Source organism: Balaenoptera musculus, chromosome 20 (genome assembly GCF_009873245.2).
Source record: "Balaenoptera musculus isolate JJ_BM4_2016_0621 chromosome 20, mBalMus1.pri.v3, whole genome shotgun sequence".
NCBI lineage: Eukaryota > Metazoa > Chordata > Mammalia > Artiodactyla > Balaenopteridae > Balaenoptera > Balaenoptera musculus.
Genome location: NC_045804.1, coordinates 54915339 through 54939126, shown reverse-complemented (window position 1 = coordinate 54939126; position 23788 = coordinate 54915339). Strand labels below are relative to the sequence as shown.

General features: G+C 42.6%; 1 protein-coding gene across 3 annotated transcripts in view; it reads right to left on the bottom strand.

The window, feature by feature from the left end:
• ARHGAP44 (Rho GTPase activating protein 44) overlaps positions 1–23788 on the bottom strand; it is a 143170-nt gene that overhangs the window by 56777 nt on the left and 62605 nt on the right. For all 3 annotated transcript variants that reach the window (XM_036836322.1, XM_036836323.1, XM_036836324.1), the window contains exons 2-4: positions 14618–14657; positions 14140–14244; positions 5600–5676 (exon numbers count right to left, since the gene is read on the bottom strand). In XM_036836322.1, the coding sequence (XP_036692217.1) occupies positions 5600–5676; positions 14140–14244; positions 14618–14657 (222 nt within the window). The remainder of the gene's footprint in view (positions 1–5599; positions 5677–14139; positions 14245–14617; positions 14658–23788) is intronic.

The following is a 23788-nucleotide window of genomic DNA, read 5'->3' as shown; positions in this document are numbered from 1 at the left end:
ACTGTGCCACCAGGGAAGTCCCCCTGTCCACACTTTTACACTTTTATTACATATGTATGTGTTCACATGCAATACATAATACAGCTGCTTCAGCCAGCTAAATTGCTTGCTTTTTACATTCATCATTAGGTTTCAGCTAATTCTGCATGTATATCTAGATGGATAAGCCCCAAACATAATGATGAATGTAAAAAGCAAGTAATAGAAGAATAGGTTCAGTGTCAAACCATGGATGTAAAAGTTTTTAACTGGGTCATTTAGGGTCCCTCGTCCATGAAATGTCTATTCGTATTTTTTGGTGATTTTTGTATTACGATCTTTTTATTTGTAGGAGTTCTTTATATACTTACAGGTATGTGTGTGGGTGTAGAGTAGATTTAAATTCTTTTTCAGATCTGCTGCAAATGTCAACTCCCAGGTTGTGGGTTTATCTCTGTATCTTTTTAATGGTGTCTTTTCTCTGATTTTTCTGGTTCTTAGCTCCCTATTTCAACGGCTGCTTCTTTTTAGAATTGTTAAGCATTCACTACTGACTCTCAACCATGGGAAAGGAGAATTAGCTCTATTTACATTTCCCCTTCCTCCATTTATTTCTATCAGTAGATATTTAGTATTTACACTACCTTTTGACTCCATCTGCTATTCGGAGCAAAGCTGGGTTGTGGACGATGATTACTGGTCCTTCCTGCACGTTTATTTGTTCTCTTGGGAGTTAATAATTGCCTTATTTCGGCTTGCTTGTTTAGTTTTCTGTGTACCTGACTGCACCCCAAATCCTCTGCCGCTCTTCTTATTTGTCTCTTAAGCTACTGAACCACCCCGATGTGAATTCGTATTTCATCTTCTTGAATCAGTCTCTCCCAGACCCATGTCCATCTGCATTGAGTTTTCCTTCTCTCTCCAGGCACGGCGGTCTTCCTGAAATCTCCCTTCACCATTTGCTGGATTCTCTCTCTCCCTGTCCTGGGCTGGAGATCCTGTTTCCTACTCCCCTACCCCTGCCTGTCTCGGTCACTGCCTCACTGTGGGCCCACCACACATCGGCTTTCTGAGAAAGTGTGTGGGAAGTCCATTTTTTGAGACCCTGCATGTCACAACTTCTCTTTACCCTCAGGCTGAATGAAAGTTAGACAGGAAACTATATTCTATGCTTCATATTCCCCCAGAATTTTGAAGGCATTGTTCAATAATCTTCTAGCTTCGGGCTTCCCAGATGGCTCAGTGGTTAAGAATCCACCTGCCAATGCAGGGGACACAGGTTCAAGCCCTGGTCTGGGAAGATCCCACATGCCGTGGAGCAGCTAAGCCCATGCGCCACAACTACTGAGCCTGCGCTCTAGAGCCTGCGAGCCACAACTACTGAAGCCTGAGCGCCACAACTACTGAAGCCCGTGCACCTAGAGCCCGTGTTCCACAACAAGAGAAGCCACCACAATGAGAAGCCCGCACACTGCAACGAAGAGTAGCCCCCGCTCGCCACAACTAGAGAAAGCCCGTGAGCAGCAATGAAGACCCAACACAGCCAATCAATCAATCAATCAATCAATTTATTTAAAAAAATAATAATAATCTTCCGGCTTCCACTATTACTTTTGGTAAGGCCGGAAGAATTCAGATTCCTGACCCCTCGTATATGACAATGTTTTCTCTAGAAGGTGTAGAATCTTTTATTTGTCACTAGTACTCACTACTGGTAAGTCCTGGAATAGGTTTAATTTTTCCTATTGTATTAGGAGATCAGTGGGCCCTTTCAATATAGAAACTCACATCCTTCACTTCTGGAAAATATCTTTGGATTATTTTTTTAACTATAATTATGATTTCTTCCTCTCCTCTTCTTGCAATTCCTGTTATTCAGGCCTAAGACTTCCTGGATTGGCGCTCTATTCTTCTAACCTCTCTATTTTCCGTGTCCTTGTCTTTTGCTCTCTTTTCTGGATGATTTCAACTTTATCTTCCAAACCTTCTACTGAGAAGGTCATATTTTTCATTTCTGTGAGTTTGCTTTTGATCTCTGAATATTTCTTTCCTGTAAGTACTTAATTAACGTCCTCTGAATATTTCTTTCTTGTATTTCTTAATTAACGTCCTGTTTTTTATTTCATGGACACATTATCTTCTCTTATCTCTCGAAAATCTAAGTACCTTACTGACTGCTACCCCTACACTCCACGTGCCCGGTGCCCCCAGTCTCGGAATGCTCTGTTTTACCCTCCCCAGAGATAAAGCTCCAGGCTTTTGCTGGGCTTGGGGGCAAGGGGATGAGAGTGTCCCAGCGGTGTGGATAAAAGCTGGGTCTGAGTGATCCAAATAGCACCTGAGTAGCTTTCAACCCCCATTTGTGATTTTCATCACCACCCCCCTGCAACGACCCACTGTTCCTGAGATCCCTGGGGCCACCAATTCCTGAGCCTTGTCAGCATTTCATGGTATAAACATCTCAGCTCTCTGCACATCTACTTCTGGCTTGGGAGTCAGCTTTCTGGGACGTGCTGAGTCAGGTCCCAGTCAATCATATGCTTTACAAAACCCTCTTGTCTTCTCTCCTGTTTTTTCCTGCCTTTGTGGGTTTATGTCTTTTCAGAAAAAACCCCCCTGGATTATAGCCCGTTTTGGAAGGGAACAAAAATTAGATAAGTGTGTTCACTCTGGCATCTTTACCTGGTGTCCTCCATCCCTTACTTTCAACCTTGCTATGTCACGTTTCAGGCAAGTCTCTCAGAAAGAACATACTGATACAACGAGATTCCACGTTTACCTACCTGAGAATCTGTATATTATAAACAGTTGAGTTTATTCCATTTGCTGTGTAAGATTTACAGGCATAGAGGCAGTAATTGTTATTACCTTCATTTTTCTGTTTTCTACTTGTTATGCTTTTCTTTGCTGACCTTTTTTTCTCTTTTAGTCCGTTCTGTGGGCTTTTTTTTCTATTTTGTTTATTCCTCTCTCCATCCTCCACCTAGTTTTGAAGTTACACGTTCTATTACTTTTCTTCTTGTGGTCGTTCTTACCTTTCTAACATGCACACTTCACTTTAAATTTAAATGCAATATCTCTATCCTCCTTTCATACAAGAGCTTGAAACACTGATGCCCTTTCCAAAGCTCCCTATCATTATTTTCTAGTATTTTAGTTTTCCTTTGCTTTAACTGCCCCCCGCCCCCCAGATTATTATTATATTGCTATTTCTTAATTCAATGTTTATTTATATTTCTTTACACTGAAGGGTAGCAGGATACACCTCCCCAAAGTATGCCACTTTGGCATAAGGATTAGTTTGAACTGAAGGCAATGGAGAAGAAGCAGACACAAAAAAAGCTCTCCACCCTTCCCCTATTTGCCTAAAAGCCGGACATGAATTTGTCAAGGTGTCCCCCTCCCCTCTCCACCAGGAAAGATAGATGTTGATCACCAGAGATAATTCTAGACCCTTATCAGCCCAGAGACGGCACCAGTGGACTCTACATTACAAACCTCACCAACTAACCCTTATCTTCTACTAGTCCTTCCTTTACTTACCTTCCTACAATTTGTTGCCATAGAAACTAACATTTTTTCCTCTGTCTTGTTTGTCACTTCTCTAAAAATCACTGTTCTTTGGTTTAAAATGCTATATAAGCCCAAGTTCCAGCCACCCCTTTGAGTTACTCATCACCGAGTTCTGCCATGTGTACGCATTGCACGTTAATCAAATGTGTATGCTATTCTCTTATTAATCTGTTTTTTGTCAATTTAATTTGCAGGGCCCTGTGAAGGAACCTAAGATGGGAAGAGAGAAAAAGTCCCTTACACCACATTCACTATTTTTTTTTTTTAAAGGTTTTTTGTTTTCTGGTTCTTTTTTTTTTTATAGCCACACTGCACAGCTTGCGGGATCTTAGTTCCCCCACCAGGGACTGAACCCGGGCCCTCAGAGTAAAAGCGTTGAGTCCTAACCACTGGACAGCCAGGGAATTCCCACACTACTTTTTCTTTTTTGCCACACTTTTTTTTTTTTTTTTTTTAGATTTTTTTTTTTTTTTGATGTGGACCATGTTTAAAGTCTTTATTGAATCTGTTACAATATTGTTTCTGTTTTATGTTTTGGTCTCTTGGCCGCGAGGCATGTGGGATCTTAGCTCCCTGACCAGGGATCGAACCCATGCCCCCTGCATTGGAAGGTGGAGTCTTAACCACTGTACCACCAGGGAAGTCCCACTACTGTTTTTTTAAAATGCTATCTTGTTACCTGCATTTCATTCTTTCCTTCTGGACATAATCTACTTCACACATCCTTAACTAGTTTTTCAGTGAGAACATGCAAGTAGTAACTTCTCTAAATCTGTGCCTGAAAATATGTTTATTTTCCCCTTATTCTTGAATAAAGATTTAGTCTATCACTGAATCTAGATATCTTACATTTTCACTCACTACTTGAAGATACTCCTCCATTATTTCCTGGCATTTACTGTGGCTCCTGAATAGTCTGTTATCAGTCTAATTGCTCTTTTATACACAATCATCTCTTTCTCTGGTTGACTTTAAATTTCTTTTTTATTAATAGTGTGTAGTTTTATGACGATGTGTCCAGGGATGGATTTCTTTTGGTTGATCTCAATCAGGACTTTTGGTGCTTCTTAAATCTAAAGACTCATGTCTGTATTCAAATCTAGAAAAGGAAAATTCAACCATAAACCTCCCCTTCTATTTTCTTCTTCAGGAGCGACTACTACACATAATGCTGTATCTTTACATCCTGCCATCTGAGTCTCTCCATTTAATGCTGCCTGTAGCGTTACCTCTTGTACTTTATTCTGTAAATTCTAAACTCCAGATCTCTTTTAAGTTCACCAATTTCCATATCTGTGCGCAACTTCCAGTTTCTCTCAAGTAAGTTTTTAAATTATAATAAATATAATTTGAATTCTTAAAAGTTCTATTTGGTTTTTCTTTGATCCTGCCTCTTCTTTTTTCACCCCTAGTGTGTTTTGTCTTTATTAAATTTTTAAATTTCATTTTAAACATAATTATTGTCCATTTCCCTTCAGGTTGTCCATTATTTTTAGTTTTTAGGGTCTGATTCTCCCACCAACTGTGCCCGCTGACCCTCTCTCATGATGATTCTATATTTAGTTTGTTTTTATTGTGAGCTCGAAATCAGCAAGGGTTGTTCTTCTGGGAATCCTATAAGTTCTGACACCTGACACGGAGAGATTTCATATTTGCTTCTGCTGGAGCCCAAGGGATTTCAAGCGTCCTTCAACAGCCTTCCCCACACCCCCCTCCGGCATGCGGGATGCAGGATCTTAGTTCCCCTACCAGGGATGGAACCCGTGTCCCCTGCGGTGCAAGTGCAGAGTCCTAACCACTGGACCGCCAGGGAAGTCCCAACATTTTCATGTTAATTTCTCCCCTTGGGAGCTGCCGCCTGCACAGACACTATGACTCCTGGACGTGGGGGCTCAATGTCTCACTGGCAACTTTTCCTTCTTCCCCGTCCAGGCTCCAGCCAGACCACAGGTGCCCTCACTACCTCTGTGAGGGCTGTCAGTCCCCTTGTAAGGAGGGGGACGACTCACCTATATTCAGCACAAACCCATACACGGAACTGCCTTACCCAAGAAGCGTGTCATCTCCCAGCACAGCTGATCCTTCCACCAGACACTGAGCCAGTGTGGTCAAAGGCAACTTTTTCTGAAAAGGAAGAAAACGTGGTAATGAAAACTACTTCAACAGCCACCCACTTACACTAAAATAGCAAGGAGTCAAATCCTTGCCTAGATATTACACTAGCTAAGAAACAAACTGACTTTAAAATATGAATAAAACCTAAAAATTCAGAGGATACAATGGTGGGTTAGACTCAGAGATGTCAAAATTCAGAAAATTAAAACGATTAAATTTGCTAAGTTGGAAAATAAGGCTAAGGTTTACATGCTGCATTTTTAATTTAAAATTTTATTTTCATTTTGTTTCATTTCATTTCATTTTTTGGCTGCGCTGTGCAGCTTGTGGGAATTTAGTTCCCCAACCGGGGATTGAACCTGGACCACGGCAGTGAAAGCGTGAAGCCCTAACCACTGGACTGTCAGGGAATTCCCTACATGCTGCATTTTAAAATAAAGTAGAATAGCAGCAGGGAAAAAAGAGAAGATTTCAAACTTATGCTAAAGATTTGAGCCATGCCTTAATTTCTAAAAATCATCTCTCTCGAGAAGTATACTAGCCCCATTTTATAAATAAGGCAGCTTATGGTCAAGGAAGAGAGAGAAAAATGTTCACACAGAATTACAATGCAAACAAAATAATCATCAAAATAAGGCATACTCCAAAGAAGATATAAAATGGCCAATGGGCACATGAAAAGATGCTTAACATCATTAGTCATTAAGGAAACCCAAATCAAAGCTGCAATGAGATACCATCTCACACCCACTAGGATGGCTATCATAATATTAATAATTTATATTTTAAATACAAAAAATAAATATTGGTGAGCATGTGGAGATATTGGAACCTTCATGCTTTGCCAGTAGAGATGTAAAATGGTCCAGCACTGTAGAAAAGTTTGGCAGCATTTCAAGAAGTTAAACAAAATTACCATATGGCCCAGCGATTCCACTCTTGGGTATGTACTCAAAGTAATTTGAAACAGATGGCTGAACAAAAACATGTGCATGATGCGAAGAGCAGCCCAATTCACAATAGCCAGAAGGTGGAAACAGCAAAAACGTCCATCAACGGATGAATGAATAAACACAATGTGGTCTATCCATGCAACGGAATATTACGCAGCCATAAAAACGGAATGAACTCCTGACACAGATTACAACATGGGTGAACCTTGAAGGCATCACAATAAGTGAGATAAGCCAGGCACAAATGGGCACATAACGTACAGTTCTATTTATATAAGATATCCAGAATAAACAAATCCATAGGGGCAGAAGGTAGATTCGTGGTTGCCAAGAGCTGGGGGGAGGGGGAAAGGAGAATGACTGATAAATGAGTACAGGATTTCCTTTCGGGGTGATGGAAATGTTCTGGAAGTAGATCATGGTGGTAGTTGCACAATATTGTGACTGTACTAAACGTCCCTGAATTGTACCCTTTAAAATAGCTAAAGTGGTAAGCTTTATGTTATGTGGGAAGAGAGGGAGGGAGGGAAGGAAAGAAGGAGGGAGGGAGGTGGGCAGGCAGAAGGACCACAGCATGATCCATCTTCCCTCCTTAAGTGTCAACAAGCCCTCTCCTTCCTGAGCTGAAACCACCCAGCACACATGGAGAACAATAAGGTAAGAACAGCTAGATATCTGGGACTTCCCTGTCAGTCCAGTGGTTAAGACTCTGCGCTTCCACTCCAGGGGACACGGGTTCGATCCCTGGTCAGGGTACTAAGATCCCACATGCTGCACAGCGCGGCCAAAAAATTCAAAAAAGAACAGCTAGATGTCCTCGGGTCTTCCAGTCCCCACTGCCACACAGACAAATCTTCAAACAGAAAGTGATGGAGCCCCTCCCAGCCCAGAATCTCCTGTCTTAGCACCCAGAGACCCTCGGCTGTAACTCGCTTACTCCCCAGCATGAATGCGGTGCCTACCTGGGAACCACACCCATGGTGACCGAGACCAGATACTGCTCTCATGGAACGTACATCCCAGGGCAGGGAGACAGACACTAAACACACACACTTTGAAGGAGACCCTTGTGAGAGTTGGAAGTGCCATGGGAACAGCAGAAAGCAGGACGATGGGCAGAGTGGGCAGCTGTGGGGGGGGGGGCGGGGGGGAGAAAAGACTGCCCCCCCCACCCCCGAGGGGGGACATTTAAGAAGCAACCTGAAGGGAGAGAAAGTCAGCCATACCTCCAGATGACCTGGGAAGGAACATTCCGGGCAGAGGAAGTGCAGGTGCAAAGGCCCGGAGGTGGGCTAGCTAGCCGGCTCAGCATCCCCAGCAGACCAGCGTGGCTGGAGCACAGTGTGTGATGGGGGAGAGGTTGGGGCAGGGGGCGGAGGCGAGATGGTGCGGGGCCTCGCCAGCCAGAGGCAGGCACTGAGGTTTCATTCTAGGGGCACTTGGGGACCATTGAGGGCTTGTTTAAGAACAACATGATTGGATTAAGATAACTCAGTCCTGAGACAGGCAACTGGATGACTTGAGAGAGGTACCAAGCTGGAGGTAGAGTTTTAGGAATCTGGTTTGAACATCCCCAGGAGACCCATGGGCTCTAGGTATCTCCGGGGAAGGTCACAGGAGGTAGACCAACCCCCAAGAGTGGTATGGAAGTTCCTAGGGTTTCTGGGGTTAGTCCACGTGCAGGGGAGCCCAGGACACCAGGTGTCCTCAACGGGTCTAAAATATAACCCCCTCCCTGCCCTTAGACACGTCCACTCCACAGAGGTCAGATCCCTTTCACTCGAGGAATAATCTTGCTACCCCATCATTTCACATAAAATGGGACATTCTTCTTGGTAAAAACGAGACCAGGCAACTAAGTACTAATATATCCAAATTCAAACACCACTTTCTAGTTGTCCTACAAAGCTATTAGGTCCAGGTTTCTAGAGACTTAATTAAAGGCAGAGGAACAGTATCTTCGGAAAGCATCTGCTCCCACCCTCACCTTTCAAAAAAAAGTTACTTAAAGCACATTTTAGAAAAATGTCTAAAATGGTTAAAAAAGAAAAGGAGTTGTGCAGGTATAACATTTGTTACGCTCAGAGAAAAAGGATGGATTAAGGTATTAGAGTTCTTGACCAGGGGTAATTTTTGTCCCCCCGGGACGTTTGGCAAAGTCTGGAGATGTATGTGATTGTCACGATGTGGGGAACATCCCTGGTATCTATCTAGTGGGTAGAGGCCAGGGATGCAGCTACGCATCCTACAATGCATCAGAAAGCCCCCTGAAATAAATAGCCCCCCTATAATCAAAGGCGGGCGAATAGAAGAAGTTAATGGACTGCAACTCACTACAGACTACAAATTATTTCTATTTCTAAAGAAATGCTCTGAGACAAAGGAAAAGTTGAGGGCTCGGTAGACGCGGGGTACTGTGCTGATTTATTTAACCTAATGCCTACCCATGACTGAGGTATTCTTCGCTCTCTCCTCCACACTCTGCTCACCCCCACTTCACGTAGACGGATACTGAATCTCTGAAGGATTCAATTGCCCACATGTCTAGAAAAGCTGCCAAAATGTGTTTCTCTTGCAGACGAGGGTCTAGGCTGAGAGAATCACCCACTATTCCGGGGACCATTAGCGCCCAGGTAAAGAGACCTTACTTAGCAAGCTTCACCCTGACCAGTGGTTTTCCGGGTCAAAGAGAAGCTATCCCTGATTCTAGTGCGCCGAGAGATCCTTAAGAGCTGAGGGAAGGGGAGACAGAACGTCCAGGGTTTGGAAGTAGTCGATCTGACTTGTCTGAGATGAGTGCCCTCTCTAAAATTATCTTCATCAGCAGCACAGCTTGTAGGATGACTCAAGAGACAGAAAGTCTTATTCTAATATCCACTCTGTTTCCTAAACATACACACACGCACGCACACACGCCCCTCCATCTCTGAAAATGGCTGTCTACTGTCCGCTAATGCAGGCAGACTTGTTCCTCGGGGCTCAGCAGTTCTCAGTGGTGATTTTGGACTAACGGTGGGGCCCTAGTGACAGCAGCAGTTTCTATTTCTTTACTATGTATTCATGTCAAGCACTGTGCTAGGCATTTACATGCATTCCCTCACTTAACTCTCAAACCCTACTGGGTAGGAATTCATTGTTATGACTATTTTCCAAGGGAAGAAACCAAGGCATATAGAGGTAATTGACTTGCCCACTGTCAGGCAAAATTAGGAAGCAGTAGAGCTGGGCTTCCACCTTGGAGAGTCAGATCCCAGCACTTAAATTCAGAGCCATCACGCTAAATCGCTTCCGTAAAGAATAGGAACGAGTCAAACTGGCACGGTGCACTGGGCAGGTTCTGTGCCTAAAATAGGCATGGGCCATCCAGTCGTGACACGTCTATTTTTAGCGCTGCCTACATGTGGCAGGCCCCGTTCTAGGCATGGAGAATGCAGCCGTGATGGGAAGACAAGATCCCTGCTCCCGTGTAGCTCACATATTGGTGATGGGAACAGACACAGGAGCAATTGAATGAGCAGGATGATTTTAGAGGCTAACACATGCTATGAAGAACATGAAACAGGGGGATGTGACTGGGGGAGGGAGGAAGCACACATATCAGGTGGTAAGAGAAGCTGCACCGAGATGGTGACATCTGAACTGAGAATCAAACAGTAAGAAGTTGCTGGTGTGACTATTCACAACAGCGAAGACATGGAAACAACCTAAATGTCCATCCACAGATGCATGGATAAAGAAGGTCTGGTGTGTACATATATATATATATATATATATACACACACACACACACACACAATGGAATACTACGCAGCCATAAAAAAGAAGGAAATCATGCCATTTCCAGCAACATGGATGGACCTAGAGATTGTCATACTAAGCGAAGTAAGTCAGAAAGAGAAAGACAAATACCATATGATACCACTTATATGTGGACTCTAAAATATGACACAAATGAACTTATCTACGAAACAGAAACAGACTCACACAGAGAACAGACTTGTGGTTGCCAAGTGGGAGGGATGGATTGGGAGGGATGGATGGGGAGGTTGGGGTTAGCAGATGCAAACGATTATATACAGGATGGATAAACAACAAGGTCCTAATGTAGAGCACAGGGAACTATATTCAATATCCTGTGATAAACCATAATGGAAAAGAAAATGAAGAAGAATGTATATACGTGTATAACTGAATCACTCTGCTGTACAGCAGAAATCAATACATCGTAAATCAACTATACTTAAATAAAATTAAAATAAAATAAGAGGAAGTTGCTGGCCTGAAACGCTGGGTAAGAATATTCCACGTGGAGGGGAGATCCCACACGAAGCCTCCGCATGGATATGAACAAGGCAAGTTCAATCGCAGGTCAGTGCAGTTGGAGGATGATGATGGGGGCAGAGGACAGTGGGCGGGGGCAAGAGCTGAGCTCAGAGATGCAGGTGGAAGATGTACCATTAGGGACCAAGGGCCAAGCTAAGAAGCTGGGATTTTGTGCTACAGTGGGAATCCTTTGGTGGGAATGAAGCATCTGATTCCATTTTAAACACTCACTCAGGCAGAGTGAGTGTTGTAGAGACCAGATGATGAAGGGGCTGGGGGGGTCGGAGTGGAGAGCAGAGATCCCAATGGGAACACTGTTGTGTTCAGGCAACAGATGATTGTCGCGTGGACCGGGCTGATGAACGCTAAAGCAAATGGAGATTCTTTGGAGGAAGGGCCAGCAGGACTTACTGAAATGCACGTGGGGAAAGAATGAAGAGTAAGGATAAAGGATGATGCCTGGGATGTAGACCCGAGCAAGTGGGTGGATTAACAGTACCATCCCTTCTCTGCTAGGTCCTCCTCCTGTTAGAGCTTCAAATGCTGCAGTTCCTGGGGCGTCTTGATTCAAGGCCCCTTGTCTTCTCACCTGTATTTTCTCCCTGGGTGATCTCATCAACTCCCATGGATTCAACAAGTCCTCAAGCCAGGGACCTGGAAACCCCTCTCCCTTCCTCATACCCCACATCCATTCAACTGCCAAGTCCTGGTACCCTACGTCCAACAATCCATCACATCTCCGACCTCTCTCCATCTTCACTGGCCCCATTGCATCCCACCTTCACTGCACCCCTACCTGTCTAACTGGACCCTGACTTCCACCATAGTCCCACCCCATTTATCCATTCATTACACAATCAACAAATCTCATCATGTTACTTCTGATTAACACACTGGCCTCCCACGGATCTCGGGGAAAAAAATCCAGATGCTGACCGTGGTGAGACCGGGTCCCCTGCCATCCCATCTCACGCCCTCTCCTCGTCATTCCCTAACCTCTAGTCACTCGGGTCACCTTCGTGTTGCTCAAAAATGCCAAACGCCTTCCCGTCTCTGGAAAACCCACACATCGCGCACCCTAACCTAAAAGCACTTTTATCAGTGTCAGTGCTGCCACCTTTAGCTTGTCCTTAAAGGTCACTTTGAATTTCTTTTCAGTTTGATCATTTATTCAGTCAGATGAGAATAAGGAAAGACTGCTCAGCTCAAGAAATCATGGGCAGGGACTTCCCTGGCAGTCCAGTGGTTAAGACTTCACCTTCCAATGCAGGGGGTTTGATCCCTGGTCGGGGAGCTAGGATCCCACGTGCCTCGCGGCCAAAAACACCAAAACGTAAAACAGAAGCAGTAGTGTAACATATTCAATAAAGACTTTAAAAATGGTCCACATCAAAAGAATCTTTAAAAAAAAGAAATCATGGACAAAATCAAGCACCTGTCATCTGTGCAGTGAAATCACTGATCTGTACATGCCTGAGCTTATTTCCACCGCAGACTTCTTCCACGTCCACTGCATAGCTGTCCGGTGCATATGGTAATCACTGCACCAGTGTGGCCTGTGCCTCCTGGCATCCTGGCGCTCCCCGCGTGGCCCACATGCCCCCTCCTCTGGGGAAGTGTGAGTAACCAACTGCCTTTTCAGTGCCAATCATCCTCTGACCTGTCGGCCTTGCCATATCCCAAATTTGCTATTGATTCATGGTATTTTAGAAAACTTGGAGAGCCAAAAGCCTCCTATATAATTCGCAAGACCCTCAATCCAATTAAAAGCTTATAAATCTGGGTAACTTGACCTTATCCTCGAGAAATAACGCTAGTAGTAATCAACCTACCAACACCAAAGGTCAGTTTCAAGACTCTGGTGCCAACAGTCAGATGCTACTCTTGACACCAAAATATACAGTCCTGTTGACCAGTTATTTTATTTTATTTTATCTTTGGCCGAGAGACATGTGGGATCTTAGTTCCCCGACCAGGGATCGAAGCTGTGCCCCCTGCAGCGGAAGCGTGGAGTCTTAACCACTGGACCGCCAGGGAAGTCCCTTGACCGCTTGTTTTAAAAACAGTGCTTTCTGGAACAAAAGGACGGAAGTGGGTCACAGGCAGGCCTGGCTACAGGCCCCACACCCGGACCAGCTTCTGGAGTCCCATATACGTGTTTGTTTGATGAAAGGGTTTCATGTCGAAAGCAGTATTGCAAACTCTGCCTTTAGACTGTCAGGCTCCCCTTGCTGAAAGTCCTGATATACACAGAATTATTTCCACAGGCACTTTCCAAAGCTGTAAACATTTTATTTCTACCACACGTGAGTGATTCCTGCTGGAAATATTAAGAAAGAAGAAACCAGGGCTGGGAAGAGAAAATGGAATGATTGGTAGAGCAAGCAGAGCCGTTCTGGTCCTGCAGCGTGAGATGGTGGAAGTATCAGGGCACGTGCCATGATAACCAATACAAGTGAGGCCAACAGAACCTGGGGGGCTCGGGGCGACCACCGGGAGGAGAAGTCAACAAGAACTCCAGGTCAGAGAAAATCAAACAGACACCAAACACCTCGATCATAAACTCAAGGAGGAAAGAAACCACCTAGATTGCATCTCCCCTGTAACAAAGCCAAGTGAACAGCTAAGAATAGCTTTTCATCTCTGGTGGACTTGAGGTGGGTAGAGGGGTCAAAAGGAAGCGAATCTTCACGATTGTTCACCCCAAGGACTGCTCATTCGATGGAGTCACACGATGCAATGCCTTTAGTACTAATGCCGTTCTAGACAAAGACCCTGGAGCACTTTCATGTAGCAGGTTCTCTTTATTGCTTCATTACAGCAAAAACAATTTTCATAAGAGCCTTTATAGGCCACCTGTAACCTCCAAAACCACAGTGTAATTTTCTTCCATGTGATCTTAAGATACTATGGAGGCAAACGGAAGTTGTGAACAAACAGCAGGGGTAAGAGAAAGGCGACGGTCTCCCTAACGGTGGGATCTCAGCGCGCCCCTGCTCTCCTCAGGGGTTGCCCCTGTCTGGGGAGGACAAGGACGGGGACCAAATCTTGCTTGGTGAGGGTAGGAGATGCTTCAGGCAGGGTTATAGGGCACGGAGGGGTGGGAGGCGCTGCCACACCACAAGACAATTCTCAGATACCGCCTGGTCCATCAGCAGGCAAGTTTCACATCCCCCAGGGCTGGGAGGGCACTTACCGAGCGCTTGTCGGCCTCCGCCCCTTGCTGGCCCTGCAGACATGCCGTGAGCTTCTTGTGTGTGCTGTGGGAGACCTGCTTCACCAGCTCCAGCCGCTTCTCCACCTGTGGACAGAGCAGTGGGTGGGGGTCCTGGGTGAGGGGAGGTCAGAAGTGGGGTCACAGATCTGGACAATCAAGGGACAAGACTGACCCATGTTTCTGCAGAGACAACATCCAGTGCAGGAGAAAAGGAGGGGATCACAGACTCAGGGACTCTCTGCTAACCGTGCAATCAAATGCCTTCAAATGTCTCCTGAAAAACCTCACCCAGACTGGTGTTCACAATGCAAGGGGCTATCATAAAGGATAAAAGCTGTGTCTCTAAACAGACCGGATGAAGAGCAGTGGAGCAGCTTGAACAGCATCGGGAAGGGCTCGGCTGTAAAAGGGAATATGTCTTTGGCAGCTATGAGCTACAGGCCAGCGACAACCTTACCTGAAGAAGGTCTTCACTCAGGACTTCAGTCTTCTCTGCCCTAAAGAGAAAATGGAGAGAAATATCAGTTAAAAAAAAAGAATAAAACTAGGAATATAGTCTCATAATTACTCTCCACTCTCTCCCCACTTATAGAGAGATTAGAAAAACAGAGACATTAATAGCAGCTATTTTTCAAAAATTTTATTGAAGTATAGTTGATTTACAATGTTGTGTTAATTCCTGCGGTACAGCAAAGTGACTCAGCTATACATATATATTCAATATATTCTTTTTCATCTTCTTTTCCATTATGTTTATCCCAGGATATTGAACATAGTTCCCTGTGCTATACAGTAGGACCTTGTTCTTTATCCATCCTATATACACAAGTTTGCATCAACAGCAGCTATTTCTATCGAGAGAAAATATAGACAGTACTGGAATTTACTAGGAACCTCAAGGAACCAGCATTCCAGCAAAAACATGGTAAACAAGATGGTCTGAGGAGTCTCCTGCTACAGCATGGAAACTGGATGAAGCACAACAAACACACTTCTTCTGTCTCCAGATTTTTTTTTTTCCAAGTAATAGAATTAAGTAGTTTCCTCCACCCATCCCCCTTGGTCTCCCCCAAACAAACAAGCAAAAGTAGCTTGAATATCTGAGCAGAGATTGATCAACAGCAAACACAGAGACAGCACTGAGTCCTGGTGACAAATGCAAATGCCACCACTGAGATCTGGCCACCAGTGTGAGCCTCCCTACCCCACCCAGAAAGTGGGGGGCTGGAACCGGGGGTTAACACATTCAGGGAAAGAACCTGGACGCCGGCTGGAGTGTCCCAACCTGTTAACATCCCCTGTCTCACATCAGAGGAGAATGCAAATCTTCTTGGAGCAAAGCGCAAAGAGATACACTCAAAAACACAACAGATAAATCAAAATATAAACTAACCCACAGAAAGGAAAGAAAAAGAACACAAGGGACTTCCCTGGGTGGCGCAGTGGTTAAGAATCCACCTGCCAATGCAGGGGACACGGGTTCGATCCCTGGTCTGGGAAGATCCCACATGCCGTGGAGCAACTAAGCCCGTGTGCCACAACTACTGAGCCTGCGCTCTAGAGCCTGCCAGCCACAACTACTGAAGCCTGTGTGCTACAACTACTGAAGCCCGCGTGCCTAGAGCCCGTGCTCCACAACAAGAGAAGCCATCGCAATGAGAAGCCTGTGCACCACAACAAAGAGTAGCCCCTGCTCACTGCAACTAGAGAAAGCCCGCGCGCAGCAACAAAGACCCAATGCAGCCAAAAATAAATAACTAAATTTAATTAATTAATTTTAAAAAAGAACACAAAGCAATAAAAAACAGAAAGAACATAAAACAAAAAATTAAATGGCAGACTTAAGCCTTAACATAGTCATAACTATATTAAATGTAAATGGCCTAAATATGCCAATTAAAAGATAGATTGACAGAGTGAATTGAAAACATTCAGTCTATGAGAATCTCACTTCAAATATGACATAGGCAGGCTGAAGGTAAAAGGGTAGGAAAAGATATCACACAAACATTTATCAAAAGAAAGCAAAAGTGGCTATATTAATGTTAGATAAAGTAAATTCAGAATAAAGAAAATGACCAGAAACATAGAGGAGCATAATATAATGATAAAAGGATCAATCCACCAAGAAGATGTAGCAATCTAAAATGTGTATGCACTAAACAAAGCTGCAAAAATATGTGAAGCAAAAACTGACAGAACTGAAAGGAAAAACAGACAAATCCACATAAAGACTTCAATATCCCCTCTCTCAGCAACTGACAGACCAGCTAGATAAAAAACAAATCAGCAAGAATAAGTGAGAACACAACAATTCAATTAACCAAAAGAATTTAATTGACATTTATAGAACACTCCAACCAACATAAGCAGTATACACATTCTTTTCCAGTACATATACCAAGATGGGCAACATCTGGGTCCATAAAATAACTAATTTGATGATGTTGGTGGTGGTGGTGGTGGTTTTTTGCCACACTGTGCAGCTTGCAGGATCTCAGTTCCCCAACCAGGGATCAAATCCGTGCCCCCTGCAGTGGAAACACAGAGTCCTAACCACTGGACCGCCAGGGAATTCCCTAAAATAACTAATTTGAAAGAACTGAAATCATATACAGTGTATTCTCTTATCACTAACAGAAAGATAAGAAGAAAATATCCAAACACACAGACACCAAACAGCAAGCTTCTATTTATTATTTATTTATTTATTTAATTTATTTTTGGCTGCGCCAGGTCTTAGTTGCGGCATGCGGGATCTTCGTTGAGGCATGCGGGATCTTTCATTGCGGCTCTCGGGCTTCTCTCTAGTTGTGGCACACAGGTTTTCTCTCCTCTAGTTGAGGCGCACAAGCTCAGTAGTTGTGGTGCGCATGGGCTTCATTGCTGCACGGCATGTGGGATCTCAGTTCCCTGACCAGGGACCGAACCCACATCCCCTGCATTGTAAGGCGGATTCTTTACCACTGGACAACCAGGAAAGTACCAAATGCTTCTAAATAATCCATGGAACAGAGGAAGTCTCAAGGGAAAAAAAAAAATGAACTGAACAAAAATGAAAATGCAATATATCAAAATGGTGGACACAGCCAAAGCAGTGCTGGGAAGAAATTTTATAGCACTAAAATCATATATTAGAAAAGAGAAATATTTTCAAATGAGAATCTTAGCTCCTATTGTGGCAATCTATAACAAGAAGACCAAGAATAAGCCCAAAGCAAGCAGAAGGAAAGCAAGCACAAAGGGCATAATAAATTTAAAACAAAAATAAAAACGGAGAAAAGTAATGAGACAAAGAGCTGCTTCTTTGAGAAGATAAATACAATTGAAAAAACCTCTAGCACAATTGAAAAGAAGGAAAAAGGGAAGACAAATTACCAAGAATAGGAAAGAGGAAGTATCACTATAAAATCCTGTAGATTTCAAAAGAACGTCTTTGAACAACTAATACACATATGTACATTTGACAATTTACATGAAATGGACTACTGTACTTAAAAACCATAAATTACAATACACTCAATATGAAACAAATAACTGGAATAGCCCTGTAACTGTTAAGAAATTGAACCTGTACTATTAAAAGTCTCAAAAAAAATATTCAGACCCAGAAGGCTTCACAAGAGAATTTTACCAAATGTTTAAAGAAGAATTAGCCCCAATTCTACATAATCTCTTCCAGAATACCGAAGAGGAGGAAACACTTCCCAATTCATTTTATGAAGCTAGCATTCCTTTGATACCAAAACCAGACAAAGAACAGTAACAAAGAAAGCTAACTATGGACGAATATTCCTCATGATATAGATGCAAAAATCCTTAACAAAATATTACCAAATATAATTCAACAACCTATAAAAAGAATTTTTCACCAAGACCAACTTAGGTTTAGTCCAGGGATATTATTCCAGGGGTTCTTTAATCAATCAATGTAATTTACCACATTAACAGATCAAAGAAAAAAAACTACATGATCACATTAATCGATGTAGAAACAGCATTTGACAAAATTCAACACCCATTCTTGGTAAAAACTCTCAGAACACACAGAAGAGATAGAACTTCCTCAAATTGATAAATAACATCTGCAAAAAAAAAAAAAACCCTGTAATTAACATTATGCTTAATGGTGAAAGACTAGATGCTTTCCCCCCTAAGACTGGGATCGAGGCAAGTACATCTGTACTCAACATTCATTCAACATAGTGTTGGAAGTTTGAATCAGTGCAATAAGGCAAGAAAAGGAAATAAAAAACATATAGATATGAAAGGAACAAATAAAAATGTCCCTATTTCCAGATGACATGCTTGTCTATGTAGAAAATGCCAAGGAATCTACAAAAAACAAATTCCTAGAGCTAATAAATGAGTTCAGCAAGGTTGCAGGACATAAGGTAAACATACAAAAATAAATTTTATTTCTATACACTAGTAATGAATACATTAATACTGAGACTAAAAATAAAATACTATTAACAACTGCTTTAAAAAATAAAATACTTAGGTATCAATTTATAAATATATGCAAAGAATGTGTCTGTTGAAAACTACAAAATAATAAAAGAAATCAAAGATCTAAATAAAGGGAGAAATACTGTGTCTGTGGATTGGAAGACTCAACCTAATAAAGATGTCAATACTCCGAAAATTAGTCATGATTAAATGCAATCCCAATCAAAATTTCAACAGGATTTGTTGTAGATACAAACTGATTCTAAAATTGATATGAAACTGCAAAGGAAGCAGAAGACCTAAAACAATTTTTAGAAAGAATAAATTTGTAGTACTCACTACCCAGTTTTAAGACTTACTATAAAACGAAGTAATCCAAAGATGGTAATGAAAGGGCAGAAAAACAGATCAGTGGGACAGAATAAGGAAAATGCACCTAGACAGATGTAAGCAACTGATTTCTGAAAAAGATGCAAAGGAGGAAGAAGAGTCTTTCTAACAAATTGTGCTGGTACAATTGGATATTCATATGCAAAACTATGAACTTTGACCCATGCTTCACATCATGTACAAAAATTCACTCATAATGGTTCACGTACCTAAATACAAAACATGAGACTATAAAACTTTTGGAGAAAATATCTTTGACCTTCGGTGAGGCAATGAGTTCTTAGAAATAACATCAAAAGGATGATCCGCAAAACAAACAAAAAAAGGGATACATTAGACTTCATCTAAATTAAAAGCTTCGGGGCTTCCCTGGTGGTGCAGTGGTTAAGAATCCACCTGCCAATGCAGGCGACACGGGTTTGAGCCCTGGTCTGGGAAGATCCCACATGCTGTGGAGCAACTAAGCCTGTGCGCCACAACTACTGAGCCTGTACTCTAGAGCTCGCGAGCCACAACTACTGAGCTCGCGTGCCACAACTACTGAAGCCTGTGCGCCTAGAGCCTGTGCTCCACAACAAGAGAAGCCACCGCAATGAGAAGCCTTCGCACCGCAACGAAGAGTAGCCCCCAGTCGCCGCAACTAGAGAAAGCCCGCACACAGCAACGAAGACCCAACGCAGCCAAAAATAAAAATAAAAAATAAAATAAAATAAAAAAGACTGACCCGAGGAAGGAGGCGGGCAAACAGGTGATGCTAATTTTAGGAAGCCTGGTATTTTGGGCCTCATCTTTGTAAATGAAAGAGCATTGTTCACTATCAAGACAATGAACGCTACTATTTTCAGAGGATGAGTCATTTTACAGGATGATAGGCACCGTGTAGGTGACATCTGGGTACAAGTTATGTCTTTTCATTTTATTTTTTACACCAATAGACTAAAGCAAAACAGAGCCTTGGCAAATGGATCTAAAAATTGTGCACTGTTCTCCTGATGGGCTTTAGAAGAACAATCACTGCCACCCACAAAAATCTTGATTGTCACCGATGTCATACATTAGCTTGTCAGGTCACGGCAGCATTTCTCAGAATGTGTTCCATGAAAAAATAGACTCATTAGACACCCTGAAGAAAAAGGTTCTGTGGACAAATAAGTTAGGAAACACTGAAGGCTATATTCTCCATTAACAGAGTTTCATTAAAATATTAAACGCTCTGAGAAGTCCTGCAGGAAATTTAAATGGCTTAATTTTGGCTAACTCGTCATTCCCAAATCTATAAAAATATATTTCACATAACACCAGTTAATGACTACACCCTGAGTGCTGAATATAGTTTAGGAAACATGAAGATGAAGGTAATATTCACTACAGGACATCTTGGAGACCTTCCCTGACATGCTACCTTGGAGTTCTGGCCTCATCACAGAAAGACACTTGGTTGGATTGAGAGCCAAGCAATGAGGACTCTCAGCTGTCATTACACAAGTCATGGAAGGAAACAGTGAGGCTGCCTTTAACGCAGAGATAGTCTCATTACAAAACATTTCAGTCAGTCACCAACCAAGACAATAATAACAACCCAAGAAGTTGTCAAATGCTCTCAATTTGTCTATCACTAATATTTTCAGCACCTGTTGCTCTCTTTCTATTTGCAGAGTCTCAGGCTGGGTCCCATGGAGCAGCCACGAGATCCTTCTAACCGATGCCCCCGTCTCCAGCATCTTCCCATTCATCATTCACACTGCCTTTAGATATTCTTCCTAAAATGTCCCTTTTACCTAATGCCAAAGAGGTGCTCTGCTAAGGCCTTTACAAGCTTTGTACCACTGTTTAAAAAATGTACCTGAGATTTGTTTCAATCAGGTAGATAAGACATGCAGACGTGGAACTGTCATGAAGAAACTTACACTTACAGGTTCCTAGAATCAAGAGGCATGACACACCATGCAGGGACACACAGGGATACACCAGGGCAGGTCAGGAGGCAGAGAGAGCTAGGGGACAGTGTGGGCAACAGTCTTTACTGTGGTTTCCACAAGAAGGATGGGTTGACAAAGCAAGCAAGCTGAGCAGGTTTAAAGTGGGATAATTTGAGTAATTTTGTTGGGCTCTGGACTATGGGGGGAGGGCCCTAATAGTCCAGTACTTGGCCCTGGAGTGATTTAGGGGCAGGAGGATACTGTCCAGACTACCGGAGCCTGAAAAGAGGTGGGTGGAGGTATGGATTCAGAATTGGTTGTTTGCATATCAAAGATGTGCGTTCAGGCAAACTGTTTGGTCTCTCTAGGAATTAGCCAGGCCTCGGAGGGACAGTCTCTCCCAAGTCAGTGAGGCTTCAGATGCCCGAGCATCTGGAATACAGAAAATATAGTGAATACAATCACTCATTCCTTAAAAAAAAAAAACCCTGGAAGGTGTTATTATCCCCATTTTTTTAAACAAGAAAATGAGGTTACTCTGAATTAAGTCATCACCTTGGTGCAAGATACCAAAATATAGTCCTGGAGCTACTACATCAGCATCACTTTCAAACTTGTTAGAAATGTAAATTCTCCAGCCCCAACCAGACCTACTGAGTCAGAAATTCTGGGAGTGAGCTCCAAAATCTGTTTTAAGATGCCCTCCAGGTGACTCCAATGCATGTTAAGAAACACTGGTGGGCTTCCCTGGTGGCGCAGTGGTTGAGAATCTGCCTGCCAATGCAGGGGACACGGGTTCGAGCCCTGGTCTGGGAAGATCCCACATGCTGCAGAGCAACTGGGCCCGTGAGCCACAACTACTGAGCCTGCGCGTCTGGAGCCTGTGCTCCGCAGCAAGAGAGGCCGCGATAGTGAGAGGCCCGCGCACTGCGATGAAGAGTGGCCCCCGCTTGCCACAACTAGAGAAAGCCCTCGCACAGAAACAAAGACCCAACACAGCCATAAATAAATAAATAAACAAATTAAAAAAAAAAAAAAGAAACACTGTTGTATGGAATAAAATCTAAAAATCTCTGCTTTGGAAAATCCTAATGAGTCAACAAATTTATCTCTTCAAGGTCCTCCAAACTGTCCCCACTGTTCTATGCCCAGGCATCTCCCGCTCTTCATTCTGGCCCCTTCCAAGAGGAGGTAGCTGTCAAGCTGCAACAATCAGACCAGGAACAGAATTTATCAGCAGTAATTGATGCTAGACTATAACAGAGCAATTTCAAAGTTCTGAGTGAAAATTCACTTCAATCCAAAAAAAAAAATTATGATAACTTATCAGTCAAGTATAGAGGCAAAATAAAATCATTTTTAGAAATAGAAAAGGATGTTACCTCTCTTTCTGAGAAAACCCCTTGAGGATGCACTCCAGAAAAAATAAGGATAAAAATTTAATCCAGTAAGAAATGACAGAAATAAACCTGAGACCAGCCAAGAGGAAATCCCAGGATGTCAGACCTGCAGGAGGCTCGGAGAGCAATAAATACAAATCGGAACTCAGTGGCCTCTAAGATGAAGAGAGCAAACAAAATAATAGATGAAATGAGTAAGTTGGAAGGTATGAAGGCATATGATTCTCCCAATAGAAGAAAACAAGATAATCCCAAAGAAATTCCAGGAAAAGTGCCCAAGAAAGATAGGATTCAAATATGAATCAAAAAACAAACAAATATGAATCAAAGTAAAGTGGTGCATGATTGAATCATCTGTAGAACGTAAGAAAAGAGTATTTATTTAACCTTGGCACTAGGCAAAGTCTCCTTTATCTGGGCAGATATCTTTATGCTGGAACCACAGAGCATGAAATATTATTGACATATTACTTGGCTCTGCAATGAACAACATTTAAGTAGCTATAAAAGAAGTACTTAGTTGACTGTTGAACTTTTAGAATCAACCCATGAACAAAACACAGAAGACATAATTATGATTACAGGAGAGAATGAATGTAAATTTTATCAATCTTCAAGATGTGAAAAAGAGAAAGAGAAAAAAGAGGAAGGAAAAATTGGAAAGAAAGGAAAGGAGGAGGGAGAAGCAAACAGTTGAGAGAGAGAGGTGAATAATGCTCACTAAAGCCAGCCAAGAGAAACTGTACCATCTGTGGCAACTGCAGGGAGGTTTAAACATAAGAAGTAAAATGCTCTTTGTTACAACAATTGAAAAAATAGGTATGGAGGGGAAGGCAAGTGGTATAATAGAATCAACACCCCATCTCCCCAACAGGAAGTAAATTGTGTGTTTGTGGGTATATGAGAGAGAACCCACAGGACAAGCATATTATTTAAAGATGGGGAGCTAAATTACAGAGGAATTGAATACAGAAGTCATTAAACGTAATTGTCTCCAGAGAGCAGGGTTGGGAGTGGAATCAGGGTAAGACGGCTGATACCTTTTCATTATAAGTCCTTCTCTACAACTTGATTTTTTTAAAAACCACAGCCACCTATTATTTTGATTTTTAAGGGACAAGGTTGCTGAAGGCATGGAAAATAGGTGTGCCCACCACAGCTGTTGGAAGCATGAAATGGTACGATCTTTCTTGAAGGCAATTTGGCAATATATTTTAAAAGACTGAAAATATAGAAAACCTTTCTCAAAGTAACTTAAATGGAGGAACTCATCCTGAAGAAATAATTGAGGGTGTAGATGAAGATTTAACTGTAAGAAAGGTCATCAGAGCATTGCCCTATGGAGGTCTACATTTATACTTAATCTTTTGTTTCCAGCCCTTCAGTATATGGACATATTGGAAAAAAATCCAAAGATGTTCCCTCAAATCCAAAGGGGATTGTTTAAATGGATGGACTTTCATATAA